We start from the raw sequence: 21,620 nt of genomic DNA, 5'->3' as shown, positions 1-21,620 counted from the left end.
TCACATCAGACATGTCCAAGGGTTCACCCACACCGGGGCTTCATTCCACCCTTCTAACCCAGATTAATCCTCCTCCTCAATCCATCTCCATTTATGTAAGTCCTGCCATTAATTAGCCAGCCATGATTTTATTCATTCACTAAATGCACCCACCAAACACGTATTGAGTATTGTATGTGTCAAGTGCATCGCCAAGTCAACTCACAGGGAAGCAAGACCGAAGTCCTGGTTTTAAGGAGGACAGTCTAGAGGGGGGAAAGATGACACTGTGAACACTGATAGTGAGAGGAGAGGCACTGGTGGGTACAGGGTGCAGGGAGCCTGGACACAGGCATCTAACCAAGGCTGAAGGGTCATGTATGGCTGCCCTTTCCTGGAGGCAAGGCATCCAACTCGATGAGCTGGCTTGGAGAAGGGGCCTGGAGGGGCCTCACCAAGGGACAGAAGTGGGGCCAGAGCACAATGTGGGGTCTGGCCAGCTATTCGTGCTGCTGGAGTGTGAAAAGGCAAAAAGGAGGCAGGAACCAGAGAGCCCAGTTTACAGTTTTGAGCGACAGAAGAGAGAACCATCCAAGCAACCTCCCCTTGCATCATGCACCGCTCCTCTCAAAACACACCAATAAAAAGAATCCTTTTTAAAAATTTGATTAATTTTGAGAGAGAGAGAAAGACATTGATTTGTTGTTCCACTTATTTATGCATTCACTGGTTGATTCTTGAATGTGCCCTGTCTGGGGATAGAACCCACAAACTTGGCGCATCAGGACATCACTCTAACTAACCGAGCTACTTGGCCAGGGGACAAAGCAGTGACTGGGTAGATGCTCTTAGATGTGTATACAAGGACATCACTTCAACAGTGGAGAAAGGACACAGCCTGGCTGGTGTGGCGTGGTGGTTGAGCATCGACCCAGGAACCACGAGGTCCCCGGTCTGATTCCCGGCTGGGCACATGACGGGGTTGTGGGCTTGATCCCCAGTGGAGGCCCTGCAGATTGTTGTTTCTCTTTCCTCCAGGCTTCCATCTATATTATCCCTCTCTCTTCCACTCTCTCTAAAAAAAATCAATAAAAACATATTTAAAAGAAAATAGATACAGCTAAAGTCTATTGATAGGGTGTGATTGCAATGAAATGATACATTTCAACTCACTTGGATATATGGTAGTTAATTGCTTAACAGTTACTGAATGCTGGCCATGGGCTAGGCACGGGTCTATGCACTTGACATACATACTAACTCCTGTACCCCACAACAATCCTAAGCAGAAGGTATGGTGACTCCCCCACTATACAAGGGAGAAAACCCACAGGGAGAGCTTCAGGAACTTGTCCAGGTAAGTGGTGGAGATAGAATGTGAGCCCCAGAATGCAGCCCGTTCACCACTGTTTCTAGACCTACGGCACATTAGAAACTAAAATAGACACCTATAAACTATAATTTGGTACGGCTATATTTTGTTTAAATATGTGTGTATTTGTCTATGTATTGTATGTATGCTTGTATTTGGTTGAATCAAATGAGAATAATGTATTCATTTTTGACTTATAAAAACAGCACCTGCCGTTCAACCCAGCAGAAAAGTCCATAAGGATCTATACCAAATAGTTAGCGGTAGTTTGGGATGGTGAGAATATGCCTGATCTTTATTTCTTTACAATTTTTCATATTTTCTGGGGGGGAAAAATAGCATGGGATTATCTGTTTCCTCATCACAGCTGCCAATCACCACAGCTACAAGATATTCAGTTATAACCCAAGTGCAGGAGCCCCAGTGTCCCTGAGCTACAGCATCAGAGGCCAGAGCACTCCTGGCTGTCTCCCCGCAGGAGCGGAGAAGCCCAATGCTGTCAAAAGCTGCCATAAGAAGAGCCTAGCATTTAAAGTGGTGAGTTCTGCCAGCTGTTAACCTCTCTGAGCCTCAGACTCTTCACCTGGAACATGAGAGAAGGAATCACACTTTTCTGATAATTGGATTAAGCCTAATTCTGCATACTCTATGAACAAAAGTTCTCTGTTGTCCCACCCTCATTCTGGCTGAGGTGACCTGGATATGGCTGAGAGGGCCTTCTAAAGTGTTGACACCAAGTCCCCCCAGGACCACGCCCAGAGAACTGCTCAGTTGGCACTCAGCTCCTTTAATGGAGAGTCATTGGAAATAAGAGGCAGCATCTTTCCTCCAGCTTCTATGAAATCTGAGAGGAAGTGATAAGCTTGCATTACACCCAAAGTTGAATGCACTGCAGAAAGATAGCACAGGGCAGCTGGGTCACAAGGCAGGTTCCCGGAGGTCCAGATTCAGACAACTCTCAGCAATGAGCCAGGGCAGTTTCAGCCAGAACATAAGCCAGTAATAGACCAGGAATGGGGGTCCCAGGGTCCGCTGGTGGTCAAGGATACCAGCTAGGAAGGACGGGCCTATCCCCTTAACAATTCTCTTTTTCCCCCTATACTTTTTTCTTTTAATCTTAGAAGGAGGGAAGGAGGGAGAGAGGGGAGAGAAGTGGGGGGCGGGGGGGAGGAAGAAGGAGAGAGAGAGAAAGAGAGAAAGAGAAAACACTTTAGGAGGCCCTCTCAGCCATACCCAGGTCACACACACACAAAAAAGACACAGAGAGAGAGAAGAGAAAGAAGGGAGGGAGGGAAGGAGAGAGGGAGGGAGAGAGTCAGAAAGAGAGAGACAGAGAAACATGGATTGGTTGCTTCCTACAACATGCCCTGACTGGGGATTGAACCCACAACCTAGGTATGTGCCCTGACCAGAAATTGAACACACATGGTGTATGGGAGGACACTGCAACCGAGCTACCTGGCCAGGGCACTTTAATAATTCCTATCCAAGTATCCTTAGGGCAATTCTACACACACACACACACACACACACACACACACACACACACGCAGCTCCATAAAACAAGGATTTGTTTGATTCACCTAAGTGCTTTAAACAGCACCTGGTGCATGAAGGGTACTCCATTAATCCTTTCTGAATAAATGAATGAATGAATGGCCTGCAATGTCACCTTCCCCAATCCACCTCCTCTACCTCTTGGCAGAATTAGTTATTCCTACCTGAGTTTCTATAGGACTTTCCTTAAATCTCTAATATGGCGCTTACCACCTCCCTGAAGGTGGGAGTCTTCAGATGACACAATTTCCTTTGATGTTCTCGGTGCCTGGCATAGGGCCTCAGTGTTTGCTGACTCGGGAGATAATAAAAAACATGTGTACACACAAAAAGCATGATCTCCACAACCCTGGTCCAGATTGCTGATTCTGACCTCTGAGCTGGTGGGGCTCGGAGGCAATGATTGGGTAAGACTTCTTTCCAAGAAATCCAGCCTGACAGAACTCCAGAAAGAGGCGATTTCAGGTCCCAGAAAATGAGGCTGAACTGAGTGCACCCAAGAGAGGTCACAGTAGAAAGTTTTAAAAAATGTTAATTAAAAAACAAAACAAAACAAAACAAACTTTGCCCCAATCCACGGTTTGCAGCTCCCACACTCATTCTGGGACCAGAAGAAGGTGCCAGCCCATTGGCCAGAATTGTACACCCAAGCCTGACTGTCCAGTGGGGGTGGCCTCGATTACTGGTTCTGCTGGACACCTGCTGATTATTTTTAACTTGGGCCTCACACCTGCTCCCACTCATCCCTCCTCTCATTCCTCTGGCCCTGCTCCTAACAAACCTACTCAACATGCATCTGCCTGCACACAGCACACTCTACTGGCATGTTGTCTTTCATCACTTCAACCATTCATTGAGCACCTAGTATGTGTCAGGTGTTTTCATCAATAAAATCACTGCTCCTCTTCATCAAAACCCAGCTTAAACGCCTCTTCAGGAAGTATGGAGGCATAAAAAGACTAGGATCCCTTATCCTGGCTACTGTGCTAGTTCCTCGGAGGCAGGGACTGTACCTACTCACCTAGCGTAAACCACAGGGAGTTCCTGAACACACTGGTGGACTCATGAGCGTGTGCTTTCGCATGTGTGATTCCCTCTGCCTGGAATGCCCTTCCTTTCCTTACCCCCGGGGGGGGGGGGGGACGCCCCTCCCCATTCTCCAGCTTTCTCAGCGAGGCCCTTTCTCTAGTGCCAGGTCATTCATCTCACCCTTTCCCACACTAGCACACCCCTCAGATGTACTCTGTGCATCTTACCATATGTACTGTAATTACTTATAACTTGTCTGATTGCCCTAACCGACCGAGTTCACCCAGCAGACGGATCATTCTGAAAGAAGGCACATTCTACCCCATTATCTGAAGTTTTAAAATTTTATTTGTTGCCTAAATGAACGAGCAAAAATATTACTAATTGTAGCAGTGGCTTAGTAAGTCCCTCCCATTTGCCAAGAACTTTAAATAGGCCATCTCAATCCCCCCCCCCCCCCCCCCCCACGTCTGTAGACACCAATCCCTCTGAGAAATGAGGAAGCTGGAGAGAGTGAGGTCAACTAACTGTCCACAGTCCTAGAGTAGCAAGTGGTGGCATCAGGATTTAGCCTCTGGCCTAGGTGACTCCAAAGCCCCTGGTCAGCATCTAGTGGTCTCTGGACACAGAAGATGCTCCCTGATCCTCCATGTGCAGGGAGGATGCTGTGGACTCCAGGTGGTTCCCGCTCACATGTACAAATAGTCTCCTCCCCTCTAGTCCCAACCACTGGAACCACCTCCAGATCAAAGACACATTAGGACAGCAGGGAACCTAAAGGAGACAGGAATCTCTTTTTTCTTAGAAGATCTGTATCTTTCACTTCTTTGGGCCCCAGACAGCATGACAAATGCTGGAATTCTCTGGCTCAGGGACAGCTGCCAGGTCACATGACTGTCTGGCTTTGGACTGGGACCTCTCAGGCAAGAAAGGAGACAAAGGTGGAACGGAAACAGCCCCTGGACATGCTCTTCAAGAAAGTCACCCAGCCGTTTGTGTGTGTGTGTGTGTTGGGGAGAAGCTTAGGGGGGAAATCAGCAGGAAGGAAGGGTCATCTGTGTGCTGGAATATCCTAACACCTACCTTAGTCTCTGAACTTAGACCCTGACTAGCAGGATCACTTGGACTTGCCTCTTTGGGCACTAATTCTTGCTTCTCAAGGCTGTGTTGAAGGGGAAAATAATCCAGGTGAGAGTGTTCTGTCAAATACAAATGTCTCTGTGTCATCTCACTCAATGCATCTGGAGGGAACCTTGACTCTTAAGTCTTCCCACGAATAGCTCGGCCATCCGCAGCTCTAGATCCCCAACACCATACCTGGGCAAAAAGTGGATGTTCAATGTGCCTGACTGAACTGAACATCTCATCTTGGTTATAATCACTGGGATAAAATCATAGTGGTCGGTGACAATAGGTGATAGCAGTTATATGGTAAATCAAAACCTCTCTAAGCATTTTTAGAGGAGGCAACTTACAGATTTCCCTCCCCACTGGCACTTGGCTGAGGCCCACATCGTCATCTGTAATTTCTGACCTTACCCCAGGCTACATGGAGAAGGCGGCTCATCGTGATGCTCCGAGTTTTAGAAACTGTGGTGGGTGATGTAAAAAGCCAGGATACGTCAACTTGTTTCTCTGGAACCGCTCCCCAGTGTTCAAATGAGCTGCCCTTCACACGAGGCCGGCCATACTGGACCTCAGCCATGAACCCACAGGCCTCTCATCTTTCTACATTAGCTTACGTCCAGCCTAGAATCTGGTCACTGAATCTTTTTTCGTACCCTTTATTTACTTGTCATCAGAGCGTACATTTTTTAAAATATATTTTATTGATTTTTTACAGAGAGGAAGGGAGAGAGATAGAGAGCTAGAAACGTCGATGAGAGAGAAACACCGACCAGCCGCCTCTTGCACACCCCCTACCGGGGATGTGCCCGCAACCAACATACATGCCCCTGACCGGAATCGAACCTGTGACCTTTCAGTCCGCAGACCGACGCTCTACCACTGAGCCAAACCGATTTCGGCCAGAGCGTACATTTTGGTGGTCAGGAGAACTGGGTACAAGATCTTCGTTCCACCACTTATGGAATCCGGGGTTTCACTTTGCTGAACCTCAGTTTTCTTATCTATAATACATGGCTTACAGTTCCTGCCCTGCCTTCCTCACAGGACTGTTATAAACATGAAGAGATGTGAAAATGCTTTATAAACTGCTTAGCACTATGCAAATACAAATTATATAATCTATATATTCTTTTGTAAGACCTGACGGTGTTGACTCTACTCCCCAAATTAGGGCTCTGCATTCTTGTGTTCAGTAAAGGCACAGACTCCATCACTAACTTTTGGGGGGAAAGGCACCCGCACTTTAGCCCCCCAGGTGCCAGGTTAGACCAGTTCTCCTACCTGATGCCATAAAAAATTCATCAGTCACAGCAGCTGGCGAACCCGCTCTCCCCAGTCATTGGTACCTTCATTCAGAAAATAGACATGGGAGGATTGGTCCCCGGAGCAGGCAACTGAAATACACCCTACACTCAGCCAATCCAGAACATAATGGGTGTGTGTGCCTGAGAGGGGCAGGGATCAGAGTCATCTTAGATGAGACTTTGAAGACCACCATCATCATAGCCACCATGTATGGAGGACTCGCTAGGCCAGGTCCCATGCCTTATAGTTCTTCCCAGCCTTCGTGAGATTGTCCAGGCAGGCACAGGCATACCTTGGAGAGAGTGAGGATTTGGTTCCAAGTGACCACAATAAAGTGAATCACAAAGTGAACTGCACAGATGTTTTGGCTTCCCAGTGCATATAAAAGTCATGTTTATACTATAGTCTACCAAGTGTGCAATAGCATTATGTCTAAAAAAAAAAATGTACAATCACTTTCTTGGCCTTTTGGCTAAGATCAAGTGTAGTTAAAAAAAAAAAATGTACATACTTTAATTTAAAAATACTTTATTGCTAAAAAATATTTTCCATTTTCTGAGCCTGTCTGAAAAGTATCAACAGACTTGCCACAAACCTTCAATTTATTAAAAAAAAAGGGGGGGGGGCAAAAAAAGAGCAAGATCTATGAATCGCAGTAGAATGAGGTATTGCCTGTTCTCACTTTACAGATGAGGCTAAGAGGTTAAGAATCTTGCTCAAAAGCATGCAGGGAGTTGGGTGAACTATAATTTATGTTTCCCATTCAGCAAAAAGTAAAGAAACCCTCAAGGCTGACTCTGGGCTCTGCCAAATATACGGTGAAAACGCTAGATTTGAGGTCGACCCTGGAGCCAAGGGCCCCCACAGTGAGGACTTCACATGGGAGATGGGCTTTCCTGGTCAGAACAAATAGTAACGTGGGCCTTCTGCAGGAATGGGAAGCAGGCGCCAATTCCCCGGGGTGGGTAAGGTTTTCCTCGCCGCACAGTCCCAGGTCTGTGCTCTTTACAAAGAGCCGAGGACAATCGTCTCTGAGCTGCGCATTTAGCTGCTCAATAATTAATGAGCATCCAATATCACTTTTGTTGGACCCCAAGCTAAAAGAGGCAATGCATGTGCCTCTCCTGTGCCCAGAATTCTCCAGGACTTACCCAGTACCTGCAGCCAAAGTTGGAACACCTTGGCTGGTTTTCAAGGCCTTGCTGGTTGGGCCCCAACCACTGATCTCAACATTTCCTAATCTCAAACCTGGGCCAGCCAGAGGTCCTCAGCTTTACCCAATGGGCCCTGCTCGTTCCTCTTCCGGTGACTCTCCATACAGGTGATGCCCCTTGCTGCTCCCAGCAGAGCCAGCACCACCCAGCCTTGAAGAGCCAGCCTAGGGCCTGGCCCCCTATTTGAAGTCTGCAGCCCAGTCCCTCCTCAGACCTACTCAGCCCCTGGCGCAGTGGCCTTCTGATTAGGGTCTGCATTGAAAACTTTTTGGCAGCCACTGGACTAGGGCTGCAGGTCCTCCGTGCCTCCCCCTATAGCCCGAATAGGTGGCGCTTTGGTCTTGCTAAGACACCTCTAGGAAATGGCTGCTGGGCAGCTTTCCACCTCCCCGCCCCCACAGCTGCACAGAGTATTTTTTCTGAGGGGTAGTTCTAACAATCACCCAAAGAAAGTATTTCTAATAGTCACCCAAAGCAAGTGAGCTTTCATGGTTCAGACGTAGGGAATGGTGGTCCAGCCTCTTGGCATTGTCCAAACGTGAACAGGTATGCATCCTCATACGAAGATGGAGCCAAAGCCCCTCACTCCGAGCCCAGGGGTGGCACTCAGTTTGAGACTGGTCTCCAGCCATGGGGGGAAAAATGACTGTAACCTATCATTTGCTCCTCTTCCTTCCATTCCCCACCCAAGACAGAATCCCAAAGGCCTGGCGGGGCCAGGAACCTACCTGCCCTTTCCATAGAGATATTTGCTTCAAAGGGGCACTCTTGGAAAACTAGCCCAATTCTGTACAAGAGGAACTCATATTTCAGTACCTTCCTATCCCTCAGGTACAGGCAGACCCAGACCCCCTCCCCCAGACCCAGCTCCTTTCCCCTGAAGCACAGCCCATCATAGGTACCTCTCTGGCCTGACAAGCCCTCAAAGTTTGCAAGATTGGCGGTGGGGGTGTTATCCTGGTCTACAGCCAATGTCGGGGTGGTAGTGATCTCAAGTGCACTTTTAAATCTCCATTCTGAGTAGCAGCCAACTGGGACCCCTGAAAAGCCCTGCCCCACACTACAAGTGGTCCCAGAGATCTCCCTCCTTCAAAGTCCCTTAAATCACACCCTGCTACCCCCAACCAACAAACAGTGTATTCAGCTCCCACCGTGTTCCAGGGGGTGGAGGGTTGCCCTGAAGTGGGGGATCGGCCCACTCCAGGGAGTCAGATGCTTAAGAGGCAAAGGTGTTTGCTGTCCCTCGGGCCCAGTTAGCTGGCGTCCACAAGTGGTAAATCTAGGATATTCCCCATCTATGACAAGATTCCATTTCTGCCCACTCATCTCCTAGCATGGCTAACGCCTTAGCTCCTCCACACCGCTGTCCCAGGCCACACACCTGTGCCCTCCTGCCCAAGGGCTCAGTCCAAAAATCTTCCCATAAATCTCAAATAGGGGCTCTGGAGGAGAGGGAAGGAGAGAGGAGGAGTTCCCTTCCCGCAGCCATGTCTCCCCCACCCCCTCCTCAGATGGCTTCCCAATTTGGGGGGTCGGGGGGAGCTCCACAACCCTCCCCGACTCTCCCCGGAGCACAGCGGGCTCTCCCGGGCAGCTCTGGCGGCGGCGCGGCGGGAAACAGGGAGCCCCATCCCTGCCCGCCGGCCGCCTCCAGAATCCCGGCCGGCTCCCTCCTCCACAACGCCTGGAGTTGGGGCCAACAGGCAGGATCAACAATCCAGAAACTTTCAATGGATGAAGCCGGCTGGGAGTGGGGAAGAGAGAGGGAAGTTGGGGGTGGGGTGGGGGGTAGAGGCTCCAGGGCAGAGCCCTGTTCTTCACTTACCATCTTGCTCACATCCATGACTGAGGCTGCAGGGCACCCCTCACCCCTGGAGGTCCCGCTTCCCCCAAACGCTGCTCCCAGCTAATCCAGCCCCGTGGGTGCCATGCTGCAGGGCGGGCACCGGCAGGGACCGGGGCAGGCGGCGGCGGCGGCAGGACCGGGGCTGGACCGGAGAAAGGAAGGGAGGGGAGGGGAGGGGAGGGGAGGGAGGGAGGGAGGGAGGGAGGGGGCGGCGCGGAGCCGCAGCGCGCACCGGGGGCGGGGGAGGCGCTGCGGGGCGGGCAGACCCTCGCGGCGAGCCCCCGGGAGCAGGGGAAATCCCGAAACCAGCTGGGGAGCCCCGATGGGGGTGGCGGGGAGCCCCCGGGGGGGGGGGCGGTCGGTGGCGGGGAGAACCAATGGACCGATTCTCAGGGCCGGAGCCCGCTGCCCGGTGTGCGGTGAGGATGTGATTTGAATAACAAAAGGCCCCTTCGCCCCCCACCCCCCAGCCCAGGGCGGGGAGCACCAGCCCTAGCGGGGTCCTCCAGGAAGCGTGATGTGTGTGTGTGTGTGTGAGTGTGCGTGAGTGTGTGTGTGTGTGAGTGTGCGTGAGTGTGTGTGTGTGTGTGAGTGTGCGTGAGTGTGAGTGTGTGTGTGAGTGTGAGTGTGTGTGTGTGTGCGCGCGTGCGTGTGAGTGTGTGTATGAGAGAGTGTAAGTGTGAGAGTGTGTGTGTAAGTGTGTGTAAGAGTGTGTGTGTGTGTTTGGTGGTGGGATCAGTGGGACTCAGGAAGTGAGCGGAGAAAAGGCGGCTGGAAAGGAGGGAGAGCTGGGGGGCGCCACAAGCCACATTCCAGTGGGGGCAGGGGGTCCGCTAGGCCCCTCCTCACTCGGCTTCCCCGGACAAAGGCGGATTCAGAGCCAGCTGCTTGCCTCCTGAGGCTCATCCGGAGGGGACGCCCAGATGAGGCTGGGGGTCTGCCCACGGATGGGCGAATTAAGGAAGTGGAACAGGTATCTCCCTCCCTCCCCCCCCCCCCCCGAAAGGCCCCCGGGGTTCCCGAAAATAAGCCAGAGCCAGCCTGTTCTGGAGTAAAGGGAAACCGGCTTCCAAGTGACGTTGGCCCTGAGCGCAGAGCTGCTTTTTCTCAAACGAGAATCCCCAGCCTCCCCCATTCGTATTCAAAGCCTCGCCTGCCCTCGGAGAAATAGGAGGCAGACATTCCTCTCTGCAGGAGGTGCAGCTGGCGTTGGGAAAGGACTCCTGACAAATGTTCTTTGGGGGCAGACACCGGAAAAAGGCTGGAGGCACAAGCTTCTCTGGTTTCAAATCCACAGGCTGCTTCAGATCGTGGGCTGCGTGCTGACCTGACAAGCTCAGGGAGGGCCTGCATGGCGGTCTTGCAAACTGAGAGACCTAGAGTCACCACAAAGGATGGTCTGAAATCAAACGTTAACTAAAAGCAGTTATGGGTAGTTACCCACCATAGGGCGGCATCTTCACTGACTTCTGCCTCAACTGAGCTTATCTTTCTTTTTGCATCTATGATAACATATCCTTGAAATGCCCGGGAAACTTGTAACTTCCCTTTTTCCAGACCCCTTAGGGCACATGTGTCAAACACAAGGCCCGCGGGCCAAATCCGTCCCGCCAGGCCTTGCAATGTGGCCCGCACCGCGCTGTCATCACTGCACTCCGCTGCATTTCCATCACAATGACAGTTTATGACTGTTCAGTAAACCATTCGGCCCGCGATTTAGGCTGGATTTTAGATTTTGGCCCCTTCTCTGATTGAGTTCGACACCCCTACTCTAGAGCATTATCCCAATCTGTTGAGATTTTGCAATTGTTGACAGTTTGGCTCAAATAAACTCACAAATATTCTTTACCGGTTTGAATGCTTTTACGTTCACAAAATCCTCAGATGAGGAGGAAAGTTTTGGGCAAAGCCAGGTCAGCAGAGACCTGAGACCACTTACACCAACTTTGTGTTACACCTCAGGTGAGGATATTGAGGCCCAGAGAAGGGTAATGGTTTGCCCCAGGCCATCCACCTGGCAGGGCATGGGGGCGGGAGAAACCTCAATGAGGAGGGTGCAGCCCAAGCCAGTAAGAGCTTCCCAGCTTCTAAAATCCTTTCCAACGAACTGGTGATAGAACCCATCCACCACCCGGGTCCTCTGGCCGGTGACACCAAGGGCAGGAAGGCAGCACTGGCTAAGCCCCCATGCTGACCCAGGGCCAGCTGGGCTAACTAGGACAGCCCCTGCTCCTTTACTTCTGAGTTCGCAATCTACGAAATAGGTCTGCCTCCTAGGGAGATGTGAAATATCATGATATAAAAGACATAAAAGCAGAAATACAGGGAGGTAAGGGCTTTCATTGTGGAGGTTATTTTCATTTCTGGGCTCAGGATCCCAGTCAAGGGTCCCTCAGCTTCAGATCTCTGCCTAATCTCAAGAGTGGACTGCAGACTGACTCTCCCACCCCTTTGCAGGGCTTCCCCTGTAAGCACAGCTCTTTCCGTGCCGTGCCCGGGGCAGGGAAGTCAGGAGGGCTGCCAGGATACTGGTATACTGGGCTGGAATACTGGGTTCCCATGGAGGTGACACTCAAACAAGATCAGGGCCAGGTGAAGCAGCAGAAGTCACCCATTGCAGAAATGAAGTTTGGATTATCTACAAACATGATTAAATGTACCACCATCTTAAAAAAAAAAAAAAAAAAAAAAGATAGACTTTATATGTTTAAAAAATATTATGAACTCTTAGGCCTGGGGTTCATCCATAGGCCAAGGTTTCTCCATAGACACTGGCACCTTGGCTGGCAGAACCCATTTCTCATTGCTAATGTGGACGTAGTGACACCATTTCACCAGCAAGTGGTGAGAGACAAATGAAAGACCTTTCCTACACCTTACCTGCAGTCCACTGAATAATGGCCCCCAAAGACCATAGGTCCTCATCTTATATGGCAAAGACTGAAGGTATGAAAGATTCTGAGATGGGAAGGTGATCCTGGATTACCTGGGTAGGCCCTAGATGCAGTCACATGTCTCCCTAGAAGGGACATTTAACACAGAGACGCGGTGAGGAAGTGTGCCACAGAGGCAGACTGATACAATGATGCACCGCAAGGTAGGACATGCTGGCAGCCACCAGAAGCTCAAACAGGCAAGAAACGGATTCTCTCTAGAGCCTCTGAAGGGGTATGGTCCTGTCACCACCTTGATGTGGGCCCAGTGATACTGATTATAGGCTTCTGGCCTCTATAAAAGAATACATTTCTGCTGTTCAGGCATAAAACGTATGGTAATTTGTTACAGCAGCCACAGGAAGTAAATACATTGTCTAGAGGTCAGGAAGGCATGGTGTCATGGCTCCAGCCAGGCCCCTGCTTCGGGGGCTTCTCTGTAGACTTCCTTGGAGCTGCTCAGGTGATGGCAAAAGGCCAGAAGCAGGCCTGCCCTCCTGTTCCATTTAGGGATTGCGCCCTGGCAAATACATGTAAGCATGTATGTGCATGGGTTCACATATGCACACATATACACACACAGGGAAGGGCAAACAGCTTTCCCACTCTCCCCCTACACACACACACTAGCTTTTCTTAAGAGCTTGGGCTTCTCTGCTTGGGCTACCCTAGTACCAGATAGGCCCACTTAGCACATAAACATCTTTGGAGCCTGCCATTCCTACTATTCCTTTTAGGCAGAGAGGTTCAGACTTAGAAATGCGGTAATGAGGGGCCTGCCTGCCTGAGCATTCCCCATTCTATAGTGGTTGTGCCACAAGGTGTCCTGTGGTCTCAGGACATTAAGGAAAGACATTCCTAGCCCTGCAGGTGGGGAGAGAAGCAACTTGAAACATGTGTGATCTCCATCAGGCTGTGGGCCAATGGTTTACACTGGGGGAGCCTCTTTTGAATAAATTGGGTCAGAAAGAGAAAGAGAAACTGGGTCCAAAAATGAGAACGCTGTGGCCCTCCCACTGCTATGCTGTCCTTCCTTCAGCGGTTCCAAAAGCTGTATCCAACAGCCTGCTGGATGTCTCCACCCGCGGGATGGGGCAGGGGTCTCAGTCTCCCAGGCTCCTCATACTCAAGGAGTCTAAAGACACATTTTCTTTTCACTCTGTTTTCACAATCTGGTCTCCTATGCTTTCTATCCCAACTAATGGTTCCACTTCTACTAGTTGCTCAAGCTGGACACTGCAAAGTCAGCTTAAATTCTTCCACTGACAACCCCGACTCCCCCCCCCCCCCCCCCCATTTAATCAGGCCCCCGATCATTCAATTCTGGGAAACAGCTTCCATTCTGTTCCTGCGGTGGCTAAGATTTTCAACTGCCTCCTAGACTCCTGGCCTCCAGTCTCTTCCTAAATAATTCCACACATCTACTTGTGAGTCTCTACTGGCCCACCCCGAAGGGGAAACCAACCAGCCAATCCTCAAGCTCCTTACTAATCTGGCCACATCTCCCTCTATTCTAGTCCACCTTCTCCCACTCATCCTCCTCTACCCCATCAGTGAGATTCTGGCCCTCAAACTGCTCGTGCGTACTCAGGATGCTCCTGGGATGCCTTTCCCATTTCCTCAGCCTGGGAGATTCTTCCTCACCCTGCAGGGCCATCTTCTCTGCGAGGCCATCCCTGACCCCTCCAGACACAGCTGGTCTTCTGGGAGTCCCTCTTACAACGGAGAGCTCCTGGGTGCAGCCTGTAATACCCTGGTAAGGGATGGTCCTGTGAGCTTCCGCAGGTGGAAGCTGGGCCTCACTGGCCTTGCATCCTGTGTCCTGCCCTTTACTTACATACCTGCCTTAGGGCTCTCTCCCGTTCCAATTCCATAACCACGTCACTGCATTACTGCGCTACTCTTAACATTAACCTAAACGTGTGGAAAGGACTCAGGAGGCCTGTATGAAGGTTTAGTGGACGTGATCTGGTAGAGGGTGACGCCTACTGGAGAACTGTTGATTCTGTAGCCTACTGCTATAAATACCACAGCTGACAGGCTCAGGGCTGGGCCTTATAGAGTACTTCAGAAGTGTGAGATTCCATTGATTTCCAGGAAAAATGGTTTAAACTAAATAATACTCCCAACAAAGGGCCTTATGTAATGCATGTTTCTATGCTACCACTAACAGTAAGCATATGAAATGCTCCTTTGTCCATTATCTCATCTGATCCTTAAAAAATTGGGTAAGGCAAATAGAATGGGTATATTATCACACACTATTTTACAGGTGAGGAGCTGTAGAGGAAAGAGTGGACAACTGAAATCCAGAGAAGGCACTGAGGCGGGGAGGGGAGGTCCAACAGTTTCTGAGCTTTGCCTATAGTGTTTTAATATTTTATAAGGAAAATGTGGTGAAATATTACTTGCATAATAACGATGAATATTAAAGAAGAAAGTGTAGGCTCTGGGGTCAGATAAACCTCCAGTTAAATTCTTGCTCCGTTACTATTTTGATATGGGTATCTTTACCTCTCTGAATTAGTTTTCTTACCTGAAAAGTAAGGCTAATAAATAGAATACCTCCCAGGGTTGATGTGAGAATTAAGGAAACCAATGTATCAAAAGCACACTCTCCACTTGCTTGGTCCTTGAGAAGTTCTGGATAATTTTTTTAAAAGCTTATATCAGCCAAAACCGATTTAGCTCAATGGATAGAGCGTCGGCTTGGGGACTGAAAGGTCCAGGGTTCGATTCAGGTCAAGGGCATGTACCTTGGTTGCGGGCATATCCCCAGTAGGGGGTGTGCAAGAGGCAGCTGATCAATGACTCTCTCTCATCGATGTTTCTAACTCTCTATCCCTCTCCCTTCCTCTCTGTACAAAATCAATAAAATATATTTAAAAAATGGTTTAAAAAAATAAAAAAATAAAAGCTTATATCATAAGAAAATAGGATGAAAAGCCAAGGACCACAGTAGTCCTTCTGATTAAAATGACAGTAAATAAGTAGTTTTATAGGGAGAAAAAGTGAGTAAGCAAAGCCATTGACCCAGCTGGGCAGCCGAGGACAGTCCCTAGCTGAGTGACCCCTAATCTTCCCGGGGAGGCTCCTGTAAACTTGGCAGGTGAGTGAGATCCCAGCATGGCCTGTGAGCCTAGTGGCTCCATCACCGAGTGTGCCCACGGGCTTTCCAGTATTTCCACTGGAGAGAATGTGGCCTTTTCAAGGAGTCACTTTGAATCCAATGGGAAAGGCCTCCTGTGGTCTCCCTGTGGGGCATGAATACACTTAAAAGTTGAAAAAGAAAGCACCCTGAAGAAACACAATAGGTTCTAGACATCAAGTGTATTTCAGTACCTGAAGGGCACAGTACTGCGTGGCAAGTCAGGAGGTGGGTGCTGTTGAAGGGAGAGAGGACATGTTATTCATGCCATAAATAGTAATAACTAGTAGTGTTTATTGAGTTCTTCCCACATGCCAGGCACTATAACAAGCACTTTGTTAAGTATTAGTTTTTAGTCCTCACAGCCACCCTGTATCATCCTTATTTTACAGATAAGGAACCAAGACCCAGAAGGGTTCAATGACTTTCCCAGGCCCCTCAGCTAAAAGGCCGACAGTGTATCACTCACAGCCCTACAGTGGGTTTACACTGAGCCACACTATACACTGTCCCTCGCACCTGGCACTGCCAATCCCACTCCTCCCCCTGCAGCAGGAGTGTGGTATATAGGCTTATCTGCTGTGGGTGTGCAGGAACAGACCCGAAGAAATGATTCCTTAAGTAGTTTACACACTTCCCCTGAGCCCGGTTTTCATCAAGAGCACCCGAAGAGGCATATATTTTAGGGATATCTGGCATTGTCCCAGGTATCCCAAATTATGAAACTGAAGTTAAAATAGATACAGGCAAACCTGTTTTTAATGTGCTTCCCAGATGTTACCTTTTTTTTTTTTTTTTTTTTTTTTTTTTTTACAAATTGAAGGCAAGACCCTCCACCAGCAAAAAAGATTACAACTCACTTTATTGCAATACTTGTTTTATTGTGGTGGCCAGGGCCCAACCCCCCAATATCCCGGAGGCATATTAAACACCAGGTAGAAAGGAAATGATGAAATGATGGCAGTGTAGGCAGGAAGCTATCAGCTATGACAAGATACTAGGACATGACCGAGACATTCCCATAGCCAGAGGGGAATGAAGTGAAGTAAAAGACAAGCAGAGAATACATATGGCAGACCCTAGAGTTTAGTTTAGTGGCTAGAACAGAGAGTGAACTGCTAGATAGGGACTACATTTCCCACCACCTCCAGGGATGAAGTAGGTTACAAACAGGTTCAGTTTCCATCTCAACGTTTTCTCACCCAAACTCTTCAGATGGAACCACTGGGAAGTCTTTCTCTTGACCTCTTGAAACATACCTCTAATTTTATAGGGAATCCTAGTTTTTTGCTTTCTATACCCAAAATTAATTTTATAGGAAACTCTCAGCAGTATCCAGGTACAAGTGACTGGGCCACAATAAACGGTGAGCAACCCTCTTGGGAAGTCCCATGCTGGCAGGGGCAGTTAGTGTCACCCAGATGTTTTTACTGAGCCCAAGATCTGTGTCTCAGTTGCCACAACTGCCCCCAGAAACCTCATCCTTTGTGGTTCTGAAGGGCCAGGTTGTTAGCAGCTTAAGTCATCAGACCAGAGTCCTGGGCTCATGCCATAGCCAGGTGCCTACAGGAATCTGTGCTCCCCTGTTGATGGGCCACCAGCCCTCCTTCTCATCTAGACCAGCCACATCTGTGCTGATATTAACAAGACAACCCGAACAGGAGTTGCAATCTCCACATGGGTGGCAATCTCCATTACGAGCACTAAGCGGGCACAGGGCTCCCCCCACAGGCTCGAGCCTCTGAGCACCCGCTCAATAAAGACTTAGTTACTGACGTGTGATCACAGTGACTGCATTGTTAAGCCTGCATTAAACCTAACGAACATCTGGGCAGCGCTTTGCCCATCACAGGGTTTACAGCAGCAACGAACGCACCTACAACGTGTCAGGTACCAGACTGGATGCTCTGCCTACCTTGTCCTGTCCAATCCTTCCAGCTCAGGGCACTTGCTCTATGGATGTGAATGCTGAGTTATAGAGGGGCTAGGTTCTTCCCAAGATTCCACAGATAATGAGTACTACCGGTCATCCACCTGTGGATTCCTTGTTTTCCCCGTGTATCCATGGCCCACCTTCCCGGGATGAACTTGGGCACGCCAGCGGCTCAGATCACTTCTACTGACAATCTGCCGGCCTTCTCATAGGGAGGCCATGGGAGCCTTGCCATCAGCTGGGACATGTCTGCTCCAGGGGCACCAGCTGGCGGTATCAGAGCTGTCTTTGGAGACCCTAAGGAGCTATAACATAAATGAATAATGAGATGAGGTCTGAAGTGCCACGTAGACCCGGGAAAGGTCAAGTGCTCTGCTATCATCAGGCTCCTGCAGGACTACAGGTGTTCGAAGGACATATTAAGGAGTGCAGGCCACTATAGGTGTCTAGAAAGGTACCCTCCTGATCAGCTAAAGGGCCAGGAGTCTCCTAAGAGAAAGGGCAGGGTCTCGGGTGCCCCTCTCACTCTGGCACTAAGTGTACATGAGCCTGTATGCCTTAGCCCTGGCTTTATTACCTGTGAACCTGAAAATCTAGAATTATGTTTCCAGTCTTGCTTAGCGGTGGTTCCTGCAGCTGCTAAGTGACCCCAGAAATGTTCTTGTCCTTCCCTTAAGAGGAATGGGTATATAGAAAGGGCAGGCAACAGTTTCAAATAGAGAAAACCAGAAGTATGGCCAGAGCTCTCAGGCAATTCAGGAAGATCAGATGGGAAGGCCCCTGTTGGCTCATCTGCATGGACAGGGACTGCCCCAGACTCCATTTAGGGAGGTGCCATGGCCACCTGCACAGGCCACTGTACTCCCGAGGGTTCTAGGATAGCAGAGTGTGGACGGAGCTGAAAATGGAGGCTGGTGGGGAGGAAGATCAGCAGGTGCAGGAAGACCTGGCAGCAGAGCTGGCCACAATGGGCAGTGTGACCAAGTGCGTCTGTGCCCCACTGAGCATATTCCTGGGGAGTAACAGCTAGAACACTTAGGTTCTGCCATGTAGGAAAAGCAAATACAGATTCAAGAGGCGAGGCAGGATAGAGTGCCTCTCCACTTCCCGAGCTCAGGCTGAGGCCAATGGAGCGCCTGACGAGGACTGAGTGGAGGGTGAGTTCAGTGATGGCTCCTGCGGTCCCTCTGGCCTGCAGACTCCCAAGTCCTCTTATGTTTGAGGCCAGTTGCTGGGAATGGTACCTGGGAGGCTTCGAAGAGGAGCCAGACTGGCAGCTACAGGCAGTCAGGGTGAGTCAGGAGGACAAGAACCCAAATTGGGGCCCGGGCTTTAAGAAGGGAGCAAGGGGAAAATGAAACCAGCTGCAGGATAGAGGAGCAGAGGGAGGTCTGACCCTGGGCACTAGGAGAAGTGGTGATTAGGAGGAACCAGGACAAGAGTCCTGCTTTCAGGGCTATGGGAGGAGGAATGTGGCCTTCACGGCATTGTCTGCACTGCTGGCTAACCATGTGCCAAGGCAGATGCGCTGTAACTTGGCCAGAGGGGGCCCAGACGTGCAGATTCGGGAATCATCTGTGAGTCAGGGGAGCAAGAGAGCCTGGGAGGCTCACTTGATCCTAAGGACGAGAACTCAGCTCAGGCCAGGGCCAAGAGAAGGCAGCAGAACTCTCAAAAGATGGGTCACTTTGCTGTCTATGAACTAAGGGGAACTTTTGTTTTTAACCTCTTTTGGAGGTTAAGTACAACTTTCAAAATGATCCTTTCTTTCCCTTCAATATTTATAAGGGACACTTTTAGTGAAGTCAGAGAAAAGCACTTTTTGAAATCTTCTAGCCCTTGGAGTATGACTTAAATCATCATCATCACATCATCATCATCATCATCATCATCATCATCATCATCATTATCATCATCATCACAGAAGCCCTGAACATTCCTGTTAGACAGGACATAGTGTCAGGTGTGGCAATGCCTACCTCCGAATTTGAGAAACCAGAAGTTAAAGAGAGAGGCAGAGGGTGGCGGAAAATGGGGGCCGTCATTGCCAGGATGGCTCTGCACTCCAGCTGCACACGGCAGTCACCTGGGCAACCTGGGCCCTCCCCAGGGGTGCTGATGCCCAGGGTCAGCCTGCGGATCCACATGGTAAGCTGATGTGTAGCCAAGACTGGGAACTACTGATACCATCGTTAGGGCTCAGGAACCCTGGCTCCAGTCCCGGCGGAGGCTGAGGGGTGCGAGAGACAGGAAGTGTGGCACTTCCCTTGCCACTTCTCCCGCCTGGGAATTTCCAAGCTTCCACCTGGAATTTTCCATCTCTTGGCCAAAGACTCAGCGTAAGTGGAGACCTCTTTGCGCCTGGTGATTTCTTTTCCCTCTTTACACGGCCACCCCCACCCCCATATTAAACACAGGTATCGATGGGCCCTTTCCATACATTGGACATCACAGGGGAAAGAGAGACCCCAGGTATGGCTGAGCTTCATGGAAACACCCAGCATACCACCAGAACCCATCTCCATTCTGCAGGGTCAACCAGGCTGAGGAAGAAATGTGGCCTGGTTGCTACTTTTTAGCTGGAAGGTTCTGGGAAACAAAGATCTAATGGATTTCTGAAGCCTCTCCAGACAGTCTGTGGGTGGGTGGTGGGGTAAAGGGGCCTGTCAGAGGCACCGAGACAGATAGAAACCACTCAGCCAAGTCCCTGAGTCAGCAGACAGCTGGAAACCTCGGCTCAGGGGCCCAGGCTGCCAGAACTCCCTGCCTCTGCCCGCCCGGTTCCTCCCCGGCGGCAGGAATTTGGGGCACCCTCAATGGCCAAGCCCAGAAGCTGCCAGCCTCTCCTTTGGAGAGGTTTTTCCATTGCTCCTCCCCAGGTAGACCAGTCCAGGAATCTGTCTGTGCCCAGTTTCTAATAAGCAAAGACCTGTCCCGGGGGCATGGACCAGGGCAAGAGGCATCGACTCCGATGTCTGTGGTGGCCAAGGGTCAGCATTTGCGTCCTGGAGAGGGCGGCAGCCAGGCTAATTCCATGTTATTACAGCCTTACAGGAAGCCAGCCTGGCCCAGCTGTCAACCAGCAGCAATTTATGGGCCTTCGGGGCAGAGGGAGGGAGAAGAGGGAAAAGAAAGGAAAACACAGTCTTCCCCCTCCACTCCCCCCCAAATTGATCCTGAGCTATTTTTAGGTGCTTATTCATCCCACACGTTTCTTTTGAAGAGCCACAACATGTAGGTTCTGTTCAAACACCACTTAGCAGGAGGCAGCTGCTAACACAGGCAGAAGAGGGCGGGGGCACCTGTGAGCCCTGGGCCTGCATGAGAAGGAAGGAGAGTGAGAGGGTCTTCAAGGACCCTTCAAGCAGTAAAAACATGCCAGGATTCCAAAGGCAGGGGAGGGAGGCTGAATGAAGAGAGGCTTTTAAATCAGAATCCACAAGGTCAAGTCCTACCTCCAGCTTTCTCTTGGTGTGTGACTTTGGGCAATTCACCAGGAAAACCAGATGAGACCCTGGGATAGAACCCTGTGGCTTTGGGCAAGTCATTCAATCTCTCTGTGCCTCAGTTTCCCCATCTACAAAACAAGGCTAGTAAACGTATGCAAAACACTAGAAAATTGCCTAGTGTACTTAATATTCCATAAGTTAGCTATCGTTTCTATTATAGTACCATGCATATGTTAATTATTACTGTCCATAATAATAGTTTAAAACAGTATATTGGAGAAGAATAGAGTAGGAAACCACAGAAGGCCTGAGGTGGGAAAAAAAAGGGGGGGGAGGGGCTGTTTACAGAATATTGTATTCACTACCCAACGCCTGCCGAGAGTGAGTGGAAGGAGCCTTTGCCTCCATTTTGGTGTGACTGTCGAGACAGTTTCTCTCCTATAAATGGGCGATACCCACTCTTGGGGTGTTAGAGAAGTTCGTGAAAATGGAAGCGGGCTTACAGGAGGCGTTCATCCTGCTGTTGATTCTGAAATTACCCCATCCTGGTGTCGTGGGTAATTTTGTCCACTGGACTAGGTCACAGGGTGCCCAGATATTTGGCTAAACAGTTCTGGGTGTGTCTGTGAGGGTTTCTCTGCCTGGCAGGACAACACACACATGCCTATCACCCTGTGAAGTCTTCCTGGGCAGACTTTCTGCACATGTGTAGCTGATGCCATTACTT

At 49.9% G+C, this 21,620-nt stretch overlaps 1 protein-coding gene and 1 pseudogene across 2 annotated transcripts in view; one reads left to right on the top strand and one right to left on the bottom strand.

Annotated features, from left to right (window-relative positions):
- Nucleotides 1-21,620, bottom strand: part of HIP1 (huntingtin interacting protein 1) — a 130,358-nt gene that overhangs the window by 62,950 nt on the left and 45,788 nt on the right. Inside the window, exon 1 of one of the 2 annotated variants that reach the window (XM_036409677.2) lies at nt 9,410-9,593. The exons of the other annotated variant lie outside the window; for it this stretch is intronic. Within the exon in view, the coding sequence (XP_036265570.1) occupies nt 9,410-9,427 (18 nt within the window). The 5' untranslated portion in view covers nt 9,428-9,593. Of the gene's footprint in view, nt 1-9,409; nt 9,594-21,620 lie in introns of those variants that run through there. 2 annotated transcript variants of the gene reach the window in all.
- LOC118704063 lies at nt 6,822-6,969 on the top strand (annotated as a pseudogene).

The sequence above is a fragment of the Pipistrellus kuhlii genome, unplaced genomic scaffold (genome assembly GCF_014108245.1).
Source record: "Pipistrellus kuhlii isolate mPipKuh1 unplaced genomic scaffold, mPipKuh1.p scaffold_m20_p_4, whole genome shotgun sequence".
NCBI classification, from domain to species: domain Eukaryota; kingdom Metazoa; phylum Chordata; class Mammalia; order Chiroptera; family Vespertilionidae; genus Pipistrellus; species Pipistrellus kuhlii.
This window is presented reverse-complemented; position numbering and strand designations above follow the sequence as displayed.